This window comes from Poecile atricapillus, chromosome Z (assembly GCF_030490865.1).
Source record: "Poecile atricapillus isolate bPoeAtr1 chromosome Z, bPoeAtr1.hap1, whole genome shotgun sequence".
Lineage (NCBI taxonomy): Eukaryota > Metazoa > Chordata > Aves > Passeriformes > Paridae > Poecile > Poecile atricapillus.
In genome coordinates this window covers 145,999,415-146,023,558 of record NC_081289.1, presented here as the reverse complement: position 1 = coordinate 146,023,558, position 24,144 = coordinate 145,999,415, and the positions used below count along the sequence as shown (strand labels likewise).

The following is a 24,144-nucleotide window of genomic DNA, read 5'->3' as shown; positions in this document are numbered from 1 at the left end:
CCTGGAAAATTAATCCAGAGTAGAACACAGTAGGTGTTGACTTCATCAGAGCCCACTCTGAGAGACCAAATCCCTCTGGCCTTTGCTTCTCTTAATGCTCCTTTGTGATAATATCAAAACCCACAACAGCTCTTCTGAATAAGAAGAAGCTCTTCTTACTGCATCCAGTTCTGACATTTCATCTTTGGGAGTCTGAGACACTGGTGAGTTACAAAAGGACCTGCAGAAATTATCTGGATTCTAAAACATTATGAGAGGCGTGTGAAGCTTAATCTAAACATATGGTGACTGAGTAAGGAGATACTGCACCAGGAAGCAATTACCAGTGGCAGGAAGGTTCTCAATACAGTATAGCAAGGAAAAATAGTATTCAATGCCTGGAAGCTAAAGATAGAGATGGCATCTTTAGTTGAAGACTGGCTTTCTTTCTAGAAGTACCAGAGTAACTAAAAATCAGGACCTGGAATTCTTGTACAGGGACTCAAGTTTTCCAGGGGATTCTTGTAGCTGAGGTTAAAAGTCATTGATTCATGAACCCAGTGATCATTCACTTAGGATATTTTGATATGTTTAGTCTTACAAAGTTGTAAGTTTTTCTGGGGTTTGATAATAGATGACATTAGATAGGTCCATCCATCAAGACAAGGACTGTTTACCAAGGTACTGTGCCTGTCTTCTAAGTTAAAATTTTTGCTTTCAAAAAACCAAAAGTGCCATGGACCAGCCCTAAATTCCTAAGTTTGGTCTTCTACAGAGGAAGAGTGGCTTTTATACTTCTGTCCTTTAAAGGCTGTTCATGGATAGCTCACTGAACATCCCCAGAAAAGTGGAAAGTGCACAAATTCTTTTCCTCAGAGGTGTTCCTTTTCTGGATTCTTTTTTTGACCTGCTCCCATGACTCCACAGTATCTTACACATCTGTGCAGCCAAGATTATGGTTGTGATGACCTGAAGATATATTGTTCATCACAACTATGGAAGCTCCTGGCAAACTGGCACTGGCTGTTCACTGCCATTCTGATTATGATCTCCCATTTCCAAGTCTCTACACAAACAGATCACTTGGAATTGCTTGGCTCTGCTTCTCATTACCTCATTAGCAATGTGAATTGACCAAGCATCCTGCCAAGGCCACGTTGATCCTTTCCAATCTGCCCACTGGCTTGGGACACAAGCCTCTCCCCGGTTTCAGCCAAGCACAGCACCACAGTTAAGTTGCAAAACACAGCTCCACTGCAGCAGCCGTGGGTGTAGCAGCAGGAGCTCCAGCAAAGACAGCCCTAAATGGCACAGCAAAGTCCAGGCTGCCTCCTGCTTCTCCCTGGAAGAAAGCCCACCTTGCAGTCCACCAACACCACCACTGCCTGTGCTTCCCAGCTCCTCTCTGACACAGACTGACACTCATCTTCATTTAGAGGTTTTCCCACTGTGCAGTGTGTGAATGATTTATTGGAGATTACATTGAAATCGAGTTTCTTGTCTTTCACTGTATCAAGCCAACGCTGTCTGCTGACAAGCAGCAGTGGAGTATGCTGCAGGAGGCCCTATTTTCCCAATTTCATTTCAAAACTCTCCAATTTTTAATAAGCTGCTACCTGGGTGTTTTAATCAAGCCCTTTCCCATTCACTCTGACTGAAATAATCTGCTGATGTTGTTATCCATATGACCACCCACCTAGAAGGCATAGCAAAACTCATGACAACACTTACACATCTGTGACATCTCAAAACCCACATTTTAGTTTATTGCAAGCAACTGCCTTTTTTTTTCTTTTTTTTTTTTTCCCCCTTGTGAATTTTAGATTTTAGGATCTTTGTATGAGGAACTCAGAAATGTGACTTAAGCAATATTCTAAGCCCTTATGTTCACTCTAGTAAGATACGTATTTGATAAATCAAATTGATTCTACTTTTTATTTTTTAGTCCGTGGGAACAAAGCTTCAGATTTTTCATACTGGAGAATTCAGTGTACAAACTGACAGGCCTGAAAGTATAATCTCCTCTCACCCATCAAAGGCTTCTGTGGTGTCACCACAAAAGCTCTACGCTGAATCTTGTCTTCAGCTCCAGTAGAGTGAAGAGAACACCAGAAACCAACTAATATGGCAGATAAGTCGTCCTGTCATTAAGGCAGCTTCCTGCCAGTGAAAAATTATTTAAGCATGACGACTCACAATCTCAGTAAGTTGCAAAACATATTAAAAGGAGAGCAGAATAATCACGGCTCTGGGAAGGCGTTGTATATATCACTTCTCATAACCAGCATTAGATAAAACCTTTTACCTGATTTTCCACAAGGATGCTGTAAGGTTTAAAGATGCTTTGCACAAGGTAAAATGTAAAAGAAATATGATTAATGGGTGATGCACAAGAATCAAAAATATGCCAGTGTTCAACAACTGGTTTTTATTGCATCTGTGTGGGTAGTCATTCTTTGGATGAAATCCCTATGCTTTGGGGGGGGGGTCCTATGTTTCACTTTTACTTCTTGCTAGTATTCACAATTTTCTTGCTACCTTGAAGGCCCTCAGCAACGTAATCTGAGTCGAAATGAAGGCTCTGCTGCCCAAAAAGACCCAGCAAATGGACATCTGTCAAGTGTCTGCCCAGAGAGTTAGGTTTTAGTATTCGGTGACACAAACAGGATCCACACTCTTGGTTGCACCACATATATGACGTAAGATTTTATTTCCATGGGCTGCTTCTACACAGTCTGAAAAACTGTCTTAAGCCCTCTGATGAAAACCTGAGTTAGCTGAGTTATCCCAGCACAGCAGAGCTGTCAGAGCAGGGCTCAGTGACAAAAGTGTGTTTGATTTCAGACCTCAGCCACAATAGGGCTGGAGCCCCTCTGCTCTGGAGCCAGCCTGGGAGAGCTGGGGCTGCTCCCCTGCACAAGAGAAGGCTCCAGGGAGAGCTGAGAGCCCCTGGCAGGGCCTAAAGGGGCTCCAGGAGAGCTGCCCAGGGACTGGGGACAAGGCCTGCAGGGACAGCAGCCAGGCAATGGCTTCCCAGTGCCAGAGGGCAGGCCCAGCTGGGATATTGGGAAGGAATTGCTGGCTGGGAGGGTGGGCAGGCCCTGGCACAGGGTGCCCAGAGCAGCTGGGGCTGGCCCTGGATCCCTGCAGTGTCCAAGGCCAGGCTGGACAGGGCTGGGAGCAGCCTGGGACACTGGAAGGTGTCACTGCCCATGGCAGGGGGTGAAATGGGCTGAGCTTCAAGGTCCCTCCCAACCCAAACTATTGTTTGTGAAGAGTGACTCAGTGTTTACTGAAATCACATAACACGATAATCTTCATCTCTTTCTTACCTGATCATTTTCATGCAGTGTTTAAACTTCACTGTTCATTGGTTTCCCCTAAGGCCATGATTGTCATGAAGTTTGGCTGACTTGCAATTCTAATGCACTCATTCTTTCAGCGTGCCTTTGCTTTGAAAGCCCCTCATTTTCATCTAAAACTTCACTCCTACAGGATGAGTTGTCAACATCTCTACACCCTGCATTAAGTTATGTAATTAAAAGATAAAGAGTAGTTCTAGAATATGTTCGAGTTGATACCACACATGCATGAATAAACATGTGTCTCTCTCTATATATATAAATGGTACAGATTAATGGAAATCATATTCATATCTATTTCAATTAATATCTTTAATCACCAAACCTTTGACAAGAAGGTGATGACACAGAAAACTGCAGAGCTGTGCAGTGAAAGGTATTCTCTATGCTTATGCTGATATACAATTAGTTTTGTGCACTTCAGACATCTCTCTGGAGTCCTGTAAATATATACAAATAAAATCAGTTCTGTGAAATGTACTCTGAAAGTTTTCCATTCAGTGGGAAGAATTATTCATTAGAGAAAGACTTGTTCTCATTTTATATCAACAGCCTAAAGTTGAGTGTCAGATTAAGATTCTCAGGAGATGTCTGGTGACAACACAGGCTGAAAGGTGATCAAAGGTAAATAGTAAACAATTTTGACAGAGCTCTGCAATAGTCACAACACAGTCTCACCTCCACACTTACAGAGTACTTTTTTATTTTCCTATATTCCCAGTTTTCATACAGTTGACAAAAGGATAAATAATATCTCTAACACCCTTAGGTGTGAAATATGTTGCGGGTAAACTTATTCCTGACTGGAAAGGTTTCAGCTCCGCTGTCAGTAGCACAGAACCATGGAATGTCCTGAGATGGAAGAGACCCACGAGGATCATCAAAGTCCAGACCTGCCCCTGCACAGACACCCCAACAATCCCAGCCTGGGCACCCCTGGCAGCACTGTCCAAGTGCTCCTGGAGCTCTGGCAGCCTTGGGAATGTCACCATTCCCTGGGTTGCCTGGGCAGTGGAGATACACCACTAACATATCTCATAACACAGGCTTTGAAAGACACTTTTTTTCCCCAGTGATATTATAACTTTTTCCAGTTTCTATCTAGCTTGAGCAGTTTGTTTGTGTAAAAACCACTTGTACCTTGAACCTCTTTGTCTTTGAAGAGGCTGAAGAGAATGAGAGCAGCACTGTGCTTCAGCCCCTCGTGACCATGTCTTTTGTATTCAAGGGTTTTGATTCCCAGTCATGCAATCAGTGATGGTTCAATTGTCTCAGTCAAAGGTGTCTAGAGGAGGAAATCTATATTTGTTTATTTCCTCATGCCTTCAAGATGATGTGTGGCTTTGTGTCACACTGAGTTCTTTTATATGCCAAGTGCCTAAATTGAAGACTTTGTAAATAGAGTGTATATGCAGACACTAAAAAGACAACAAGAGTAGAAGATTAGATGATAGATAGATAGATAGATAGATAGATAGATAGATAGATAGATAGATAGATAGATAGATAGACAGATAGATAGACAGATAGATAGACAGAGAGATAGATAGATAGATAGATAGATAGATAGATAGATAGATAGATAGATAGATAGATAGATAGATAATAGATAGATAGATAGATAGATAGATAGATAGATAGATAGATAGATAGATAGATAGACAGATAGATAGACAGATGGATAGATAGATAGATAGATAGATAGATAGATAGATAGATAGATAGATAGATAGATAGACAGACAGACATATACACACAAACCTTTTTTCCCCCTGCTCTAAGTGAAAAACTGCAGTGGGGGTTGGTTGCTCTTTTAAAGAACCTTTACAAGACCAGCCAGCAGAGCAGCAGGCAGCATTCGTACAGGATCACATTACAGCAAGAGCCTGAACAGGAACTGCAGCATTGCTGTGGTTCAGTGACAGGATGATTTCTGGCAGGTTAGACTCTGCAACTTCTGCTTGCCTTTGAAGTGCTATCAGCTGCACAGCTGTAGCAGTGTACGGTTACAAAATGATGATATTTAAAATAAAATGGGAAATTTACCCAGAGTTTTTTTTTATACACAAGTATTAAGTGTAAGGTTCTTCTAATTGTTTTTAGGTTTTTTTCTTTATTTTACAGTTCTTTCTAAGATTTCCCTGCTGCTTACTGAACTTGATGCTACACATGACTCATGATTTTTAACCCCTGTGACTAGTGTTCCAGGAAGACAGCCCAAATATCCAGTGCCTGTGCTGGTGCCTGGATTTGTGCAGATGGCCTGGAATAGCTGTGGAGCTCTTTAGGCACAACTGCTGCCAATTTTCTGAGTCTGCACATGACCCTGCAGACATCTGAGCCCATGTCAAGCTAGGAAGTACAAAGAGTGCAGCAGCACATCAGTGCTTCTCACATTGCCAAATACTGTAAATAAAATAAATACTCCAGTCTTATCTTGACAGAAAACTTTACCCCTGCTAGGCCCTGAAAAAAATTCAAATTAAACTATGTTTTCATGGAACACATGTTTTATTCTAAAGACCACATACCCCAGTGTGCTCTGTATGCACCAATACTGTCATGTTGGGACATTCTCTGCTGAAGTCCCATTCTCCCATACTGCCACACCTTGACACACAGCATTGGTAGGGAAACAGGAGAGGCTAGGACACAGCAGCCATGGATGGATGCTTATGGCATATTCCAAAATGTTCCCAAGGCTTGCAAGGGGGAAAACAGCACAGTGTTTGGACATCCCTGATATCTTCTGTACTGTGGGGAGCAGTGCCAAGAAGCCAAAGCACACTGCAAATCTCATTTTTCATACAGCCTGTGCTCACATTTGTGGTTCATACAATGAGAGAGAGATCTCTACAGTCATTCCCCTGGGTGTTGGTACCTGGTGCCTGTGTCACTGCCACTCTTCACTGCTCCGTCATCCGTGAAATTAAAGGTGCCGGTCCAATTTGCCAATTCCTCTCCATTCTGCCAGCTAAACTGCAGCCCTCTAGCAAGAAAACGAGGCAGTTGATATTTGGTATCATTCATTAGATTAAGTCTATCAGCATGAGTTCTCATGTCCTATTTCTTAACATACAAACGTGACTATGACACATTCATCAAAAACAATTAAAAGATACCAAGAGCAATGACATATCACCTTACTAGGGTAAACAATTAATTTTTACTTCCCATAGACTCTGCAAGTCTTTGCATGAAAACAATACTAGGCTCCCCATACAGAACTGAAGGCCAGTAATTATCTGTGCTCGTAAACAACACACACGCATGAGGAGGCAGAAATTTCATTCTACAAAACACAAGGGCAAAAAGCTGGAGACATGGAAAATCACAGGGCCAAAGAAGTAAAAGCTCCAAACTTCAGATTTACATCTACAATACTTGCTAAATGTGGTGGGCACTGGGTCCTTTCTCTGATTTGTTGGCTCTGCTAGCAAAGGATGTGTCATTTGATGACATATCTAAAGTCACAATATAATGCTTCCTTTGCCTGTTGGGAAAGACGGCATTTTTTAAGCCTATGCATAAACACAGTCATCACAAGTCTCTGTTTTCCAGACTCTCACAGATTTGTTCCAATCCCCATGATGCCTGCCGTCTTCTGGAAACTACACCAATAGCAGGGTAGAAATTTAAAAATGCTGGGGAAATATTTGACAACACAAGTCAAAACCCTTCCCTTATCTCAGAAGCCAACAAGAAAGGATCTTGCAGATTGCTATTTTTAAACTTGTCCTTTTTAACCTAATTCCATTATTTCAGAAGCCTGGCAAGCTGAGTTGTGAACATTTGGTGCTGCCAATACTGAAAGTTAACTTCCCAGTTGGGGTATGTGGGGACAGCCAGGAAGCAATCCGCCAGCACACTTTGTCCGAAGAAAAGGGCATCCAGGACCCCAATAGTTTTGCTGGTCACTAGGCTAATGACAAGGGCTGGTAAAATCTCACATCCCTCCTCTAGTCTAATTGGCAGCAATTATTAGCACAGGGAATTAAGAAGGAACGACATTGGGTGTTAAAATATGCCCAGGGGAATCTCATGAGGTTTAACAAGGCTGAGCTGCAGCTGGGTCAGGGCAGCCCCGGGATCAATCCAGGCTGGGGATGAGCAGAGGGAGCAGCCCTGGGAGAAGGACCTGGGGGTGCTGGGGGGGAGAGCTGGACCTGCCCCAGCCCTGAGCCCCCTGCCCTGGGCTGATCCCCCAGCGTGGGCAGCAGGGGAGGGGGGATTCTGCCCCTGTGCCCCTGTGCTCAGGTGAGACCCCACCTGCAGAGCTGCCCCAGCCCTGGGCAACAACAGCACAAGGACGTGGAGCTGCTGGAGCCAGCCCAGAGGAGGCCACGCAGCTGCTGCCAGGGCTGGAGCCCCTCTGCTCTGGAGCCAGCCTGGGAGAGCTGGGGCTGCTCCCCTGCACAAGAGAAGGCTCCAGGGAGAGCTGAGAGCCCCTGGCAGGGCCTAAAGGGGCTCCAGGAGAGCTGCCCAGGGACTGGGGACAAGGCCTGCAGGGACAGCAGCCAGGCAATGGCTTCCCAGTGCCAGAGGGCAGGCCCAGCTGGGATATTGGGAAGGAATTGCTGGCTGGGAGGGTGGGCAGGCCCTGGCACAGGGTGCCCAGAGCAGCTGGGGCTGGCCCTGGATCCCTGCAGTGTCCAAGGCCAGGCTGGACAGGGCTTGGAGCAGCCTGGGACACTGGAAGGTGTCACTACCATGGCAGGAGGTGGGACTGGATGAGGTTTCTTCCCACCCAAACCACCCTGTGATTCTGTGATTCATATCAGAGTGTGTATACATTATGCTATAATGGCCATAGGATAATGCAGTGCTCTGGATTATCGGGCAGTCCCATAACTTGTGTTTCTCTGGCAATTTTTAATCAGCTGATCTGCCCAAGGAACAATTTATGAGTGGATTATTAGTGTGAAGAAAACATAAGAAAATTACTCAGACACCCTCACTTTGAGGCTTGTTGAAACAAACACTTTTGGTTCTCTCCCATATACCACATTTTTTGCTGCATTGTAACTGGTATAGAAACATGGTTTCTTCAAATATATATCTTTATAAAAGACATTTAAGTATATAGCTGTAAAAATACCTTTTAATCTAATTTGCTAAAGGCATCACTGAATGATACATTGGGAGAGAGGATAAAAGTGGGGGGAAACCAAGCTGGAATTGTGCTTTTTAATTGGATTTAAATTCTGTTTGAGGCTTAGATATTTGGTTGAAAACTGAAGTAGAGAGCATTAATCCAGATAAATGGCTGGTGTTAGTGTGTCCTCCACAGTTGAACTCTCCTACACCATAGCAAAGATTCATGTGGCTTAAATGAAGAATTAAAACCTGCAGGAAAATCCTTTCCCTATGTCTTTACTCTGCATATAACAGCTGAAGGGAAACCTAAGTAAATGTTCCAAGGGGAATGAATGAGTAAATGTTCCCAGGTGGAGGGGGGGTGAATCTGTCCATCAGGCAAAACAAATTGTAAAATCACCCTTTAATGCCTCCCTTTCATCAAGCTGTTTTTGGGGAAGGGCGTGCACCTCAGCAGAGGCACCAAATGTAAAGGACATTCACATTTTGGGTAAGATCCAAGGGGAGATTGGAAGACTAACCCTGAGGAATGGCAGATATGTCTTATGATGACCAGCTTAATATACTTAGCTTTGAAGTGGCAGGGTGGGGATCTAATTGAGGTACAAAAATATTCCGTGAGGGACAGTCCTCTGTGGTTAAGGACAAAGTACAAAGCTGTGAGCTGAGCTTAGGGTCAGTTAGAAGTTAAGTGTCCAGCTCTGAACAGACCACACGCCTTCTTTCAACAGGTACTCCAGAGATTAACAGAATACAGACTCATAAATACACAAAACATCCCACCAAAGAAATTTTGCACTGCTTGTAGGGCTGTCTGCCTCACTGTGGCTGTGTGAGTCTGCAAGACTGAGACCAAGCTGCTGCTCTGCATTTTTTGCAGGGGTGGTACAATAAATGTCTTTCTTGAGAACAACTTCCATAAATAATGGTTTGTAGTATTAGGACTGAGTAGAAACCAAGGTTGAGACATTTAAAAATGCTGAATTTATTCTGTTGCTAAACAGGATTACAGAGAGCTGTACCATTTATTTCAATCAGACTTGAGTTGGGAGAATTTATTTTTTGAAATATAACATTTTCTAATCCTCTCAGTTTTGAGTTGTATGTATCCATGAAAATTGTCTGGCCAAATGTGCAAACAGCCTGAGAAAAGAGAAAAGATACTTGAACCGCTTCATCAGTGTATTTGTTTGGTATTCTATTTCAGTCAAATTCTACCATGATCATTCTCAGCACTAACTGCATTTAAACAGGTAAACAAATTAAGGTTCTGTGAATAGAATTGCAATACAAAAGCACACATAGGATGGAAACACAGAAAAGGAAGAGGAAAAGCATCAGAGCAAAACCAAGAGGGTAAGGAATGATTAAAAGAAGGTGAGAAAAGCTGAGGAAATTACTTAGACATAAAGGTCTACTATGTAATTTACATAGTTCATGTAAATTACAGTTAAAAAAATAAAAGTTAAAAGAAAAAATAAAAGAAAAAAAGGAAAAAATAAAGAAAAGCTAATTTTAAATATGGAATCATTGCCAATTATTGCCAAGTGGAACTTTGCCATTTTCTCAATTTGCCCTAATATAACAAGTGCCAAAATTGGTATGTGTCCCCAGTGTGTGATGCTGATGACGGCAAGGAAAGAATTCATAAAAGGTAATAACCAGAAAGTCTCTTAGTGCAGAGATTCCTTGTTTTGTCCATGCATGTAAGCAAATTGTTCATCAAGGAAGATGTACGTCAGTTATGGACACCACTGATCGCAAGACTAACCCCTAACAAATAAAAGTATGAGCAATGCTCTGCCTTGTTTTGGAGAAACTCTGTGAAGTTGGATGTCTTAGCAACAGAGACCTTCAGTTTCAGGTAAATGTCAAAGCAATATCTTGATCCTAATTGGTAACTGTAAGTGTTGAATCAGTGTGTGGTCAAATAAACATCAGCGTAAAGTAATAATAGGAGGAGGGGGTGAAAAGCCAGAAAATTAACAAAGCAGCAGTGACTCTGAAGGGCTTGTCAAAACCTCTGTCAGGAAGCAGCAGGAAGCAAAGACTGAAAGCCTGTTGCTGCAATCCAAACAAAAAACAACTCCTACACAAGAAGAGGTTTTAATAGCAGAGGATGTCAGATAATTATGAGGTTTTTGAACTACAAGGCAAGAATGAGCAAGCGGATGAATTGCAGAGAGCAGCTTTGCACCAGTCCTGGTGTCACGCTGAGATCCCCCCTCAGCAATGTCTATTGTCCTTCTGAAAGGGAAAGAAAGGTGAAAATTCATTTCAGACCAGAAGGCAAGGCTTATAAAAGGGAGCTGCTAAATGAAGGAGACCCAAAAGTCCCCAAAGCACAGCTAGAGGTCATGTCTGGGCTCTACCCAGAGAGTGGGCCATGACCATGTATGCAGCAGAATTTGCTCAGGACAGATCCGTGTGTTTTCCAGGCACAAGAGCAGTTTGGTGCAGGTGGCACACTCAGTTTGCTGAGTGACACAGTGATCAGCACCTCTGGGTGACAGCGACTGAGTGGCAGCAGGGGCATCACTCCAGCCACAATCTCTTCCACACATACCACCAGTTCATCCCATTTAATCCCAGGCAGCAGGCGATTTCCACTCATCTTTAGAAGGTGACAGCTACCACGACCCTCATTTGGCATCTATCACAGCCAGACTAAATCCAAACCCAAGCAAAACCAGGCAGAAAGAAATATTTTATAATGGTGAAGCTTAGCCAAAGTCTGACTCAGCTGTTGGCCTACACACATGGGCAAGGAAGGAGAAGCAGAGGATGGGAAGGAAGATATGGATGTCTCCAAGAAAAAGGCAAATTATTTAATTGTCCTTCTGAGCTATTATTTGTCTTCACTATTCCTGCTTTTGCTATCCAGCAGTTCTCATATCCCTTCTCTATATGCACTCTCCCTAACAAAGAGGCCATTAGGAGGTGACAGGAAACCCAGGTTTTGTGACTCTGGCTCCTGTCAGAGTTATAAGCATATTATGTATTCATTAATTCTATATATATCATTAGTAATTTTATAATCCTATTTCTGCAGGCCTGTTCATGGTGCTGTGCTTCCCTGTTACACACTATTCAGATATAGAAGCCACATGCAGTCCCTGTTCTGATGACCAACAGTCCAGGCCACCTGGCCTAAAGTCACTGGAAAATCACTTTCACTGTACCTCAGTTGCCCTGTTTTGTAATTCTTGTGACCTTGAGGAGGAAGAACTGAAGACTTTCGTGTTAAATGATCATTCTGCTCTCTGAAAATGGAAAGTGATGCCCCTAGCCTATTAACAGGGATGTCACAGAGGTGTTGGAAAGTCAGATGGTTAATCTTGCTTGAGATCCAGTTCCTTCTTTCTGCAAAATGAGGAAACTATGACTCACTGTGTCCACAGGGTGTACGGAAAATAAAACTAAAACCGTGGTATGCATAAGTGACCTGCAGATGAGAGTGATTGGAAACACTCACTAAAATGGTTCAGGGAGTGAGAGGAGCTTGGGTGAGGGAGATATCAGGAATCTCCAGCATGTCAGACTGCTGCACAAGTGAAGAGAAGCACAGCAGCCTGCAGAGACAGAGGTAAGAAGAGTTTTGGAGCAAAAACAAGGATCCCTTTCCATTTTGCACAGGCCAGAAGCAGCAAGTTTTTTTACACTGCCCTTGAAAAGACATCAAAGGGGCCCAAAAGGAGTAAAGGACTAAAGTTACCACAGAGAACAGGGAGACACTGAGATCAACAGTGCCTAGCCTGTGTCCACAACCTTTTTCCTGACAAAAGGGCCAGACCTAGTCCCTGAAGACAATGAAGCCAGATGACAAGAACAAGGCAAATGCTTACTTGCATAGTTAAATATCACTTTAAATACCCCAACCCATTTTGAGATAAATATGCAAGGCACAACAAGTTAAAAGATGAATCACAGTGGGAAGGAGCGGGGGAAGGGGAGGAAAGGGAAAGGGAAAGGGAAAGGGAAAGGGAAAGGGAAAGGGAAAGGGAAAGGGAAAGGGAAAGGGAAAGGGAAAGGGAAAGGGAAAGGGAAAGGGAAAGGGAAAGGGAAAGGGAAAGGGAAAGGGAAATCTGCCTCTAGCAGTCCAGGTCCAATTCATCCATATGCTTGCTGGCCTCTTTCAGTCCAGAATCCAGGGCCATAAAACTGCCAGGCAGGGCACAACTAAATAAAAAATTCCTGGGGCCAGCTCATGTTCTTGAGCAAGATGCTCTCCTTCTTATGTGAGTCCATAAAAAAAAATAATATTTTTCAGTGGAAGCAGTGCTGAATCTGACCAGTTAAGTTTAGAGAAATACTTTTTTTTGCAGAGAAATTAGCAAAATACAAGTTTTAGTCCTGACGCAAGCCAACACACACTTCTGCTCGCTGCATTAATAGAGACCAACCTTTGTCTCAGTGACCTACAGCTTTGCAAATTGACTGACAGTGAGTAATTACTGATCTGATCACTTGCCATCTCACAGGGACAAGATTATTAAAAGGTTTTGAAAATTGTATGAAAATATGTGAAAGAGCAGGAATGGTATATTCACAACAAAAGGAAGAAATTGAATAACACAGGCCCCATGAAAAACAAAATATGGATGGAGGATGTGGGAAAGGAGCATGTCTGGTTTCACCACACTCTTGGCCTCACAGAATTATACCAGGGACAAGTTTGGCTCTTTATGTTAGAGGGAAATAATAGTATTAAAATGGTGGAGGAGTATATTTTGACTAGTACAAAAAGCAGAATTGGAAACATAGGTGGGAAGCTTCTGGATTATAACCATTATTACACAGAAAAGAGGTTTTGTTTCACGTAGCACATTTCACATTTGGGTTAAATCTTGCATCAGATATTCACAAGCAATATCTGAGAAAACTTGGTCTAAAATCACTTCCCAGGAAGGAAGTGATAAAACACGTTCAAATAGTTGGATTAAACTGGACTTAATGTTGACCAAGACATCAAGAACATCAAAGGATACCTTCCATACCATTACAATCTTACCTTTTCTCATTTGTGACTGGAAGATAAACATTTTAGGAGTAATAGATAATCTCTATCAACCCTACTGGTAATAATTATTCACAATTTTAGTTAATTATAATTATTCATAATTGAAATATAATTATTTGTAATACTGAGGGGTAGCACAAAACCAACAGCAGAATGAAATGATAGTGAGGCAGGAGGTTTTCAAGAAAAGAAAACAAAATAAAAACAACCAAGCCCTGAGCACAGAGACTCACAGGAAACATTTTAAGATACAGCAAATTCTGACATTTGAGATGGTAGATGCCTGATGCAGCGTGGGTTCCAAATCTCACCACACCACAAGAGATCTGACTAAAATAATTGCACTGCATCTCAAGTTTCCAGTATTAATATATTCAGCATCAGGTCAAGTGCCCCTACACTGCCCTGAGGGCTCATGCTGAAGAGCAAAATGCATTCACAATGAGTATGTACCCAGTGCCAGGCACAGGAGGAGCAAATATTCCCTCTCTCCATCTCCATTCCATCTCTCCAGGAGTGGATGGCACAGTCTTCTCCTGCCACTTATACAACCCCTCCAAAATACTTACAGCCTAAGATGTTCAGTTAGGACAGTCAAAACCCCGAATTTGGCTGTATTTGTGCCAGTGACAGAGGCTGCTTTTAAGGTTTTCACCCTGAGAGCTAAAGCATGAACCCAACTAAAGAAAAAGGAAGGACATGTAACTATCTGCCGGGCTGATGGAAAAGCAAAATGGATGCGAGCAACAGAGGGCAAGCATGCCCCAAAGAAATTAGAGGTTAAGTCCATGATTTGCCTGAAGGAGACATGGACTGCTGAGCAATGAATACACTTGAATTAAAAATTGAGAAATGAAATGAAAAAGCAATCAGGGGTAAGAATGAAGCACAGTGGAAGTAAGAAAATACAAAGCTTTGCACAGTGATTATGCCTGAACCAAATCCAGCAAGTGTAAGAATGATCAGGAAACTCCAACTGGGTCAAAAATAAAAGACCAAGTGACCAGGTCATCAACACTGGCCACAGAGGTCAGTGGTCAAGGGTGTGATCCATCACAGCTGGGGCTGTGGGGAACATGGGTGGAGAACAACCCAAAATGGGAGCACAGAGCTCTGGATTTGGCTTTTTACAAGTGGAGGCAAGACTGAACTTTATACCTGCCCACACACGTAGAGGCCAGGCAGGTAATTATTTTCAAAACATCATGAAACAAGTTGATGGCATTTCTTCTCTAAAAGAAATGCCACAACAGTTAAATCACATTGGGTGAAAAGGTGCTGGATGCTGGGCATTGATGGAACTCAACAACTGCTTTGTCACACTGAGGCAACAGATCTGTGTAAAATGAGGATTTAACCCAAATATTCAACCAAATACACAGGAGGAATTGTTTGCATGGACAGAGGCAGGTCTAGATCTTCACACAACCAAGTTAGACTGAAGGAAGCTGGTACTGGGTACTGTGTGATTAGAATCAGCACTGAATTGTCTCTATTAATCAGTAAGGACAATGGCCACTTTTTGGCTGGTAAACAGGATACCTATAATTCACTGCTCAAGGGAAAAAAGTTTCTGGAGACCTCCTACAGCCCAACATGATCTAAACCAACCACAGGGTGGGCTTGTGGACACTGGCCTAGGAGCTGCTGGATGGTCACAGCCACAATAAAAGGGGCAAGTGTCCAAAGGCCACTCTGTAGTGACACATCCGTCATAACCTGGGGTCAGGAAGGACCATGGTATAACACACCAGGGTGTGACACGCTTGGGATAATGCAGTTTGCACATGTGAAACACTGAAATAACAGATGTTCATTACCTTCATTTACTGCCATCTGAAGGGTGGAGAAGGACTGGCAAGTCACAGACCAGCAGGTGGTTTTGCCATCTCAGCAGCAGAGGTGAAACAAAACAGTGCTAGAAATACAGCACAGAGGGAGCAGGGATGCAAACCCTGCTGGTTTTCTGCATCAGGGCCATGGGGAGCACTGCCAGCGAGCACAGTAGAGGAAATAACATTTCCTCACACTCTAGTACTAAAACTCAGCCAAATGATGCTCTCCTTTAAAAGCAAATTAAAATTATGGTTAAAAATTCTCAGACCTCTAAGTAGAAGAAGGAAAAAAATTTTGATTCAGGAGAATTGGCTTAAGCAACCAACAGCAGCAGTGCAAAAAGGAATGGGATAACCAGTGGGATGGGATGACTGCATCCAGCTTCTAGATGGGGGAACATCAATGTGTTGGAGCCAGTACAGAGGAAACAACGAGGATGATCAGAGGGATGGAGCAGCTCTGCCATGAGGAAAGGCTGAGAGAATTGGGATTGTTTAGCCTGGAAAAGAGAAGCTTTGGGGTGACCTAATTGTGGCCTTTCAGCTCCTGAAGGGAGCCAACAAGAAAGATGAGAGACTAGGGCCTGGTGTGACAGGACAAGGGGAAGTGGCCTCAAATTGATGTAGGGTAAGTTTAGGGTAGATGTTGGGAGAAATGGTTCCCTGTGAGAGTGGTGGCACTGGGTTCCCAGAGCAGCTGGGGCTGGCCCTGGATCCCTGCAGTGTCCAAGGCCAGGCTGGACAGGGCTTGGAGCAGCCTGGGACAGTGGAAGGTGTCCCTGCCATGGCAGGGGGTGGGACTGGATGAGCTTTAAGGTCCCCCCTCCAACCCAAACTGTTCAGTGATTCTGTGATCCCATGACTTTGGGGACAGCAGAATTAATCTATCAGCACTCTGTTATTTCTGCCCTCTCCACCCCATTGCCAACAGGGATGCCTGGCATCCCATGAAATGGTCCTGGGAATGCCCTGGAGCAGGAACAGCATGGCAGGAGTCTCAGCTTCTCCTGCTGTGCTCTGCTAGATCTGGCCACTTTAAGGTGATGGCTATATCCCATAAACACATTTTTTTGTGTGTGTGTTCTGTATCATTTGAAGACTTTGCTTTGTTCTGAAGTTCCCAGCACTCTTCTCTGCATAAAACATCCCAAACCCAAGAGCTGCCCAGTGCCTTGTCAGGGATTCATCCAGATGACTCACAGGATACGTGTAATTTCTGTGGGGTAGTAATTCCCTCTAGCTAGAACTGGATGCATAGAGCTGTGTGACCAGAGAGAGATGACTCACTAGATGACCTTCAGATTACGTCTCTTGGGGAAGATATTTAAATTGAAGAAGAGTTTTTACACAGGAATAGAAGGTCTTAGGTTATGGTTAACACATCCATGGGGTGTTATGAGCTGGCCAGAGGAGTGTGTGCCAGGGATGGGGCAGGAGCTCTCAAGTGACCTGAGCTGGCTGTAGTTAGGACACAAAAACAATTTAAGACAAAATACAGCTTGGGCTACACGTAGCCTCCATGCAATTTCTGATGTCCCTGCTGTAAGAAAAACATGATTTTAGGGTACAGACTAAATAATCTCTGAAATATGTAGTCCAGGTTTATTTTCTCTGGGTTTATTCCTTTAGTCCATGCAGTATAGAAGGTGATCACAAATAATCTTGTAAGGAAAGAAGTAAAGTTACCTGGGAATTGACTTGCAGCTGTTGAATAAAAGCTGCCTAAGATATTCAAAAATGGTGGGCTTACTTCAGGTCATGAGATTGTGATATCAGTAAAAGGGCACACATACATGAGTGATGTTTTAGTCTCATTTAGAAGGTGCAAAGCTTTCAGATAATGCAGACTGCCTCCATGGGAAGGTTTGCTGACTCTTGCTGTGTGATTCTTTGAGATCTTTTATTTACCCTCTGGCAGGCCCTGGGGTAATATTTGTTTAGAGTCTTTAATAGTTTTGGAAATGTGTTCTCCTCACTCAGCTGAAAAAAAAAAAAAAAAGGAGTTTTAAAGGTGCAGATTCTGTTCTTCAGCTGACACTTTTCCTATGCAGAAGTCAGTCTGTTAAAACACCCAGAATTTAGTGAATTTCCTACCAACAGAATATTGGTATATAGCAAAGTATTGCTCTGATATTTTTCCTTGCCAAAGGGGAGGACTGTCCTATTGATCTCTCCCATGCTACAGGTTGGGAGATGAAGACAGATTTCAACATTTTTTTACAGTAGTGGCAGTTTCCTGATGTAATCCAGGATTATTCCCTGCTGGCCATACAAGAGCTGACAAAAAAAGGCCAGCCCTCAGCCGAGCATCTGATTCAAAAGAAAATTCAGCGGAAAGGCGAGCATTGGAAAGATGAGTCAATACAAAAGCAAGTGGCGGCTCTGGATTTAAGCAGAAGTCCACAGCATTTAACCTACTTTAGCAGATCAATGCAGTGGATTTTTAATCATCACATTAATCCTAAAATAAAAATAATTACCCCAGAGATCGGTATTAAAGCCCCTTAATTATATCTCATTTCATCATCCTTTTCACTCGGGATCAGACACTACAGAGACCAGAGCTTCCCGATGTTATTTCTCCAGCTTGCAGTTTGACTCTCCTGTTAGGACTTCAGCTGCAACTACAGGGATGAGGCATTGGCCTTGGTGAGAGCCCCACATCCATCCCACCTGGGAGAAAACTGAAAAAGGGAAAAAAAAAAAAAAAAGGTGGGCAGGATTCTGCTGTCCAATGACTGTATAAAATTGCAAAGGAAGGAGTGGAGAATATTACACAGCAGGTGGAAAATGTGTGAATGCCTAGAAATTAGATCTCTGCACTGTCCCCTTCTTCCAGCAATGCCAGGAGCCCATTAACATCCCATAAAGGGAAAGAGAGAACTTTGACCAGGGGCTGGGCCCCTTATCAAATTTCACTCAGCAGCTTATTTCCTGGAGCATCCTTTCCCATCCACAGTCCTGCCAGCCCCACAGAAGCTCTGGGAACAAGCCTAGGGGCAAGTGCAGGACCCCAAGCCTCCATGGACAGCCTCAGGGGGGATTTCATGGCCATCAAACCAGCCTGTTCCCTGCTTATGAGGGCAAGTGGCATGGCACAGCTTACAGCCATGCAGCAAACTTTTCCATCTTTCTCCCAGAACAGGGAACATTTCTCCACCCTGCTCTTTGGGACCAGTCCTGAGTCTGTGCTGTCACCTGCATCGTGCCCAAGCTGCTTGTTTTACATCACACTTCCCTGCCTTGCTGGCCTTTACCCATTTCCACCATCTTCTAGCAGAGGAAAGAGCTACCCTGGTGATATATTTAGACTTAAAAGCACTGTACATTTACTGAAATAGTACTTTAGGGCAATTTTCAGGTTTCTCCAAATACACGGGGGATTTTCTTCCTGCTGCCTTGGGAAGAGGCCGTGGGGCCTGCTGTTGCTGCAGGTGTTGGGATGCAGGGAAAGGTATCCCAAAAAAGGAGCACCTGGAATCTGAGAGAGTAAATGGCTGCAGGTTCAGGGAGCATCCCCAAGCTCCAGCTTGGCAAGGGGCACCAGGGCTATAAACACCCCACTTCCCCTCTCCAAGGAGCCTCTCCAAAACCACCAGCTACAAGTCACAACATGTCCAAGGAGCCTCACAGCCGGAATCAGCTCCTGGCAGGGGGCTTAACACCGGAGGTTTGTGAAATGCAAGAGTAAATAAAGGTTACAGCTGCCCCTGCACGGAGCTCACTGGCAATCAGACTGCCCTGGAATGCTCACCAGAAGGTACTGCAGGGCATTAAGAGTGAGGGAGGGAAAGGAAAGCTAAAGGAAAAAGTACCTTCATAATAATATTGTGGTAACAACGCAGGCCGCTGCTTAAATAACCTTTCCCTGACCAAAATCTTACAGCCACATGCTGCATTTTTATTTCCATGGAAAGTGGGAACTGCCAATTCCCAGCAGAAAGGTGCTAAGGTGCTTTATTTTTCCTGTACTGAGTTAGGGGAGCCCTCTGTGAGACTATTTTCACATGATTAATAAAAAATAAATTTAAAAAAAAAAATCATTGCAAGCTGGAGTTAAAAAAAAAACACCAAAAACAGCGTTTTCCAGTCCAAGGGGCAAAATATATGGTCATCTCCCTGCTTGAGAGTTTTTGATGGCAGAGGGCTCAGAACAAGACTTTCTCCTAACCAGACTTTTTCCTTTCAATCCAGGGAATTGGACATCAGCCCTTTTTCATTCCCTGATGATGACAGGAGAGGTTCCCAGGGCATGAGGCAGGACAGAGGCAGGCCACAGAGATCACTCAGTGGAAGAGTTTTTGGTTGCATCTTCTCATCATTTTATCTTTACTCTGCCATTTTTCATTTCAGTTCGTACTTGGGATTTATTTTTCCTCTCTCTAATCCTCTTGCAATCATTTTGTCTTGTAAAAGAAAGGATTGGTAGGGCTGCCACACCTCCAGGACAAATGAGAAAAACTGAGAAAATAAGGCAAGATGAGATCTCAACCTGGTCATAAAGTAGTATTCTTAACACTGAGGAAGCTTAGTACTATCCTTGTCCACCTACCAGGTTTCTGAAACCCCCCAAATATGGCGATTTTATGCCTCTTCAAGTAACTATTTTCTTTAAATGTTCCCCATTATGGTTAAATCCAAACCTTCCCTGCTATAACATTTTGTCACTTTGTGAGTGTTTAGAGAGATGTATTCATTGCGTTCTTCTTCTAAGATTTAATTTAGGTATTTCAAGTCAGTTATCCTTTCTCTCCTCAATTTTCTCCAAGCCAAATAAACCCTATGTTTTCTACACTTCTGCTCACTCCTGCTTCTTCCAGCTGAGGAAGTCACATCTTTCTGGAGCTGAGGTGCCCAAAAATCAGAGTCCCCCAGACAAGGCCTTGTGCTTCACAAGACACACAAATTGCTCTGTGGATAAACAACACCCCTGTCTAAACATATTAATATCACTCTTGCTTTTCCCTCCCAGAGAGAAACGTTTGCTGATTTGCCAGCATTTTGCTTGCTCTTGGCACAAGGCAAACAACTACATGAGTTGCAAGCAAGGCAAGAACCAAACCATTGATCTCTCCTGGCAGAATGCAGCTTAATTCCAGTAAAAAATTCCACAGCAGCTGCCTACACAGCTGAAACGCTTACCTCAAAGCATGTAAGGGAAACATTCATCTTCATAAAATCATGCAAGCTGTAACTTCTCAAACTAGGTTTAAGTAAAATAAACTCTGCATGGGTCAAGGGTAAACATTTATAGAGCCCCATTGGTGTTTGCTGTGGAAAGAGCATTTTCAGATCAAAGGCTGATGTGCTCTACAGCGAAGCAGTCTCGGCAGCAATTCACAAGAACACAGCAGTGCAAAAATAAAGTGCTCTCTCGGTTATCTGGAACACTAATATTGATTTTAGGAGCTGCATCTGCATGTTTGTTTCTAAAGACATTGAAGTTTCAGCAATGAACGTGCTACCTCAGTTCAACCTCTCGAGCCATTTTAGCCTGAACTTACACAGAGTGGGAAGCCTTGTAGGGCAGGGTCTGTTCAGGGGCAAATACTCAGGTGGCACGACTCTGATTAAGTTGAATTAAAAACCTGTATTTTTGCTGCAGCTGAGGATTAAAACACAATCCAGGAAACTCACAAAACATTACATTCTGCCTAACCTTCTCCTGCATTCATAATCTAACAGACATTACAGATGCTGGGTGCACCTTCCCAGACTGACAAGATATTATTATCATCAGCAAAACACTGAGAGGTGGTTTGAACTGCTGTAATGGTTTGCCTGGAGCTCCATCTGAACCGATCAGACAACTTTTCCTATTCCCTCTGATCCCCCCTTACCTCTTGAGATAGTTTCTTCCGTAGAGGATCTGCTGCAGCAAGGTGACCACGGCAAAGGCGCAGATGAAGATGAAGAACAAAGTTCTGTTTCCCAGCAAATCCCGGCTTGACGAAGGGTCAGTGTATCCCATCCTTCTTAAAAGCCACTGAAGCTTCACTGGGTAAAATTCAGTTCATCGCCACCTTCATGCCCTTTTTGCTGGGGAGCGGAGGGGAATGCCTGCTGGCTTATTTGTGACCAGTCCAAGGACAAGGTATCCCATTGTCTGGCCCTGCTGCCCCTTCCTTGCCCCTTTTGGATGTTAGCTCCAGGACTGTGCGCAATGGCTTGCTTCCATGGTAAAGTTTCCAGGAGATTCAGACGTGGGTAACATCTAAAATCATCTCTCAGAGCTCTCTCAGCGCAGGCAGCCTGTGCTGTGTGAGAGGCATTCTGTTCCCTCTAAGCCTCTCTTGAAAACCCGCTGCTAGCAATTATCTACTTCAATCCCATTTTCATATTCCAGATGGGGGAAGCTGCACACAAACCAGAAAACTGCAGCCAATGGCAAACACGGGGCTCCGGCAACCTGCGTTGGAAGCACATAGTCGTCAGCTCTTCTCTGCTTCTGCTCAGTGATTCCGACCAAATGTGCTCGCAAGGAGACGTGACTGGGGCGTGCTATTATTGAGCAAGCATGCAACAATCATGAGGATTTCATTCAGAACCCTGCAGGAAGAGGAAAAAAAAAATAAAAGGAAAGAAAAAAAAAAAAAAAAAAGAAGAAACACAGCAGTAGCAGCAGTCTGGTCAGGAAAGCTGCATTCTGTGCAGCAGCGTGCCGTCCGTGCCGGGGCTCCGGTGCTGTGGCATTTGCATGCAGAATGCAGAGCCTTCAGTCACACACCGCTCACTATTTGGGCTCCTCTGTTTCCCCTGTTCCTCCAGAGTAAGCATAAGCAAGGTCACTGTGCATCCCTTCAAGGACAGAGCTCTCAGTGCCTGCACGCTGATTTATTGGAGGCTCTGAGTAGCCTCACAGCCGCAGAGAGGGAGCCTGCCTCTCAGTGCAGGCTCTAAGAATCATTCATTTAAAGAGACAAATATTCTGATTGTTCCTCCACTAGACACAGTTCTCTTTTGAAAGGGCAGAGCAGCAAGACCTTGTCCACAGCCATCATAACTCCACTAAAAAACCCCTCATTTTCAGGAGAGTCTCAATTCAGCTCGCAGGGAGTTTTGTCGCTCATTTCACCGTGAGCAAAATCTGCCCCAACCCTAAAAGAAGTTCCAATGAAATCTTTATCCATGAATGAAACATCCAGACTAGGAGGTTGTTTTGCCACAATAACAGATGGGAAAAGGATTTTGACAACAAAATGGGGGGGGGGGGGATCCTTTGTCTAAGAGAATAGGAAGATTTTTATGTGAATAGATTTTCCAACAGTTAAATCAGTGTATGCAAATTGCTCTAGCATGCCAGCAGCCCAGCTGTGTGGAGCAGAAAACAGGGAGTGTTCATGGACTTTGTTTCAGCTGTAACTGATGCTCCATGCACAGAAGGGCCAAAGGTAACTTCGTGCAAACCTCTCAAGACAGTCCTTGAAGAAAGGGTTAGTCCTCAGCATGACCTACAGAAATTTAGGTAAGCTTTCCCTTGCCTAATTTTAAGCAACAAAAGTCACAAAAAATATTTAAGGCATGAAGCTGAGTTCACCCTGAACTCCTGCAGGCTGGAGAGCAGCACTTTAGACACAACTGACTTTGCAGAGAAGGTGTAGGGATCCAGCCCCTGATATGTCCTGCCTCAGTGCCTCTCACATCTCCCACACCTCTGTATCTGATTCCTGCTAAATGCTTCCATTATCGCCTTGCATATAAATAGAGTGGAGACCCCGGGTCAGATCAAAGATTATCCAGGGAAAAGTAGAGGCAGAGGGCAAGGACATATTGAGGCTTCCTTGGAAACACTCTTCTACAATTTTGTCATTCAGGGTCTTCCAGAACCAAGGAAAGTAAATCAATATTTAGGTTAGAAAAATAATTCAGTGGAATGCACTGTACTGGGAATAATAAACATACCAAGGGACTGCAGGTTAAAGTAGTTTGATTCCCTATTGTCAAAGCCGTCAGCTCTGGGGCCAAATATGTTTCTTCAAATGATCAGTTCACGTAAGCTCACACCATATGAGACTGTTCCATATAGGAGCTGTACCATTTAGATGGATCTAACCATAAATCCTCTCAGTAAAAGGAAAAGCTGCATGGCCGTCAAAATTCCCAGGCTGAGGCCCCACAAGATACTACACAGGCAGATTTGTATGCAGGAGCTTAGTCAAGGCCAGTAAGTTTGGACATGAAGGAAAATTTACTGAATGATTTGAGCTGTTTGATTTCTACTGATAGCTTTGAAAACTCAGAGAAATTTGGCTTAGTTGTGCTGGGAGTCATTTTACAATGACAGTAAAGTATCAGAAAGTAGAAATTTGGCTTCCTATGATTTTCTGTAGGTGTGACACTGATTTTGCAGATTCTTGTATCACCTAGGTTTTGGTGAAAACACTTTCAGCTTTTCTACTTTTACTGCCCTCCATTCAATGGGATTTTTTTTTTTCTTGAGATCTGTGCAGTAATGCCCCAAATTCCTGAGCCTAGCAGAAGCTCTTTCTCCTGGAGTGATGGTGAACCTGAGCTGCAGCAAACAGCCTATGTATTCCATCAGTCTTTAATTTTCTGTGTCCTCTCATCATTCTCTGCTATATCAGGACTGCCCAGAAGATGCAGCACCTGAGAGACCGATGAGCAGGAGAGCTGCAGATTCAAAGAGCAAAGTACAAAGGTATCTGCAAAAAATAGGAAAGGTTTTCTGTGCCAGAGCTTGCACAGGTATCATTCCTGATGTCACATGCAGAAGAAATCTGTTTGCTGTACCTCAGCCCAGTACAACAACACTGCAGAACTGGAACCAGACCAGCTCTGTGCAAGCACAGAGAAATAGCATGTCTATTGACAAATTTTCACTGGATGTTCA

General features: G+C 43.6%; 1 protein-coding gene across 4 annotated transcripts in view; it reads right to left on the bottom strand.

Moving 5' to 3' along the window:
* ST8SIA5 (ST8 alpha-N-acetyl-neuraminide alpha-2,8-sialyltransferase 5) overlaps positions 1-22,112 on the bottom strand; it is a 42,802-nt gene extending 20,690 nt beyond the window's left edge. The window contains exons 1-3 of one of the 4 annotated variants that reach the window (XM_058826249.1): positions 22,021-22,087; positions 21,134-21,842; positions 6,223-6,330 (exon numbers count right to left, since the gene is read on the bottom strand). In XM_058826249.1, the coding sequence (XP_058682232.1) occupies positions 6,223-6,330; positions 21,134-21,264 (239 nt within the window). In that variant the 5' untranslated portion in view covers positions 21,265-21,842; positions 22,021-22,087. Of the gene's footprint in view, positions 1-6,222; positions 6,331-20,435; positions 20,616-21,133 lie in introns of those variants that run through there. The other 3 variants (XM_058826248.1, XM_058826251.1, XM_058826250.1) reach the window with 3 other exon arrangements.
* Between the last annotated feature and the right edge of the window lie 2,032 nt (positions 22,113-24,144).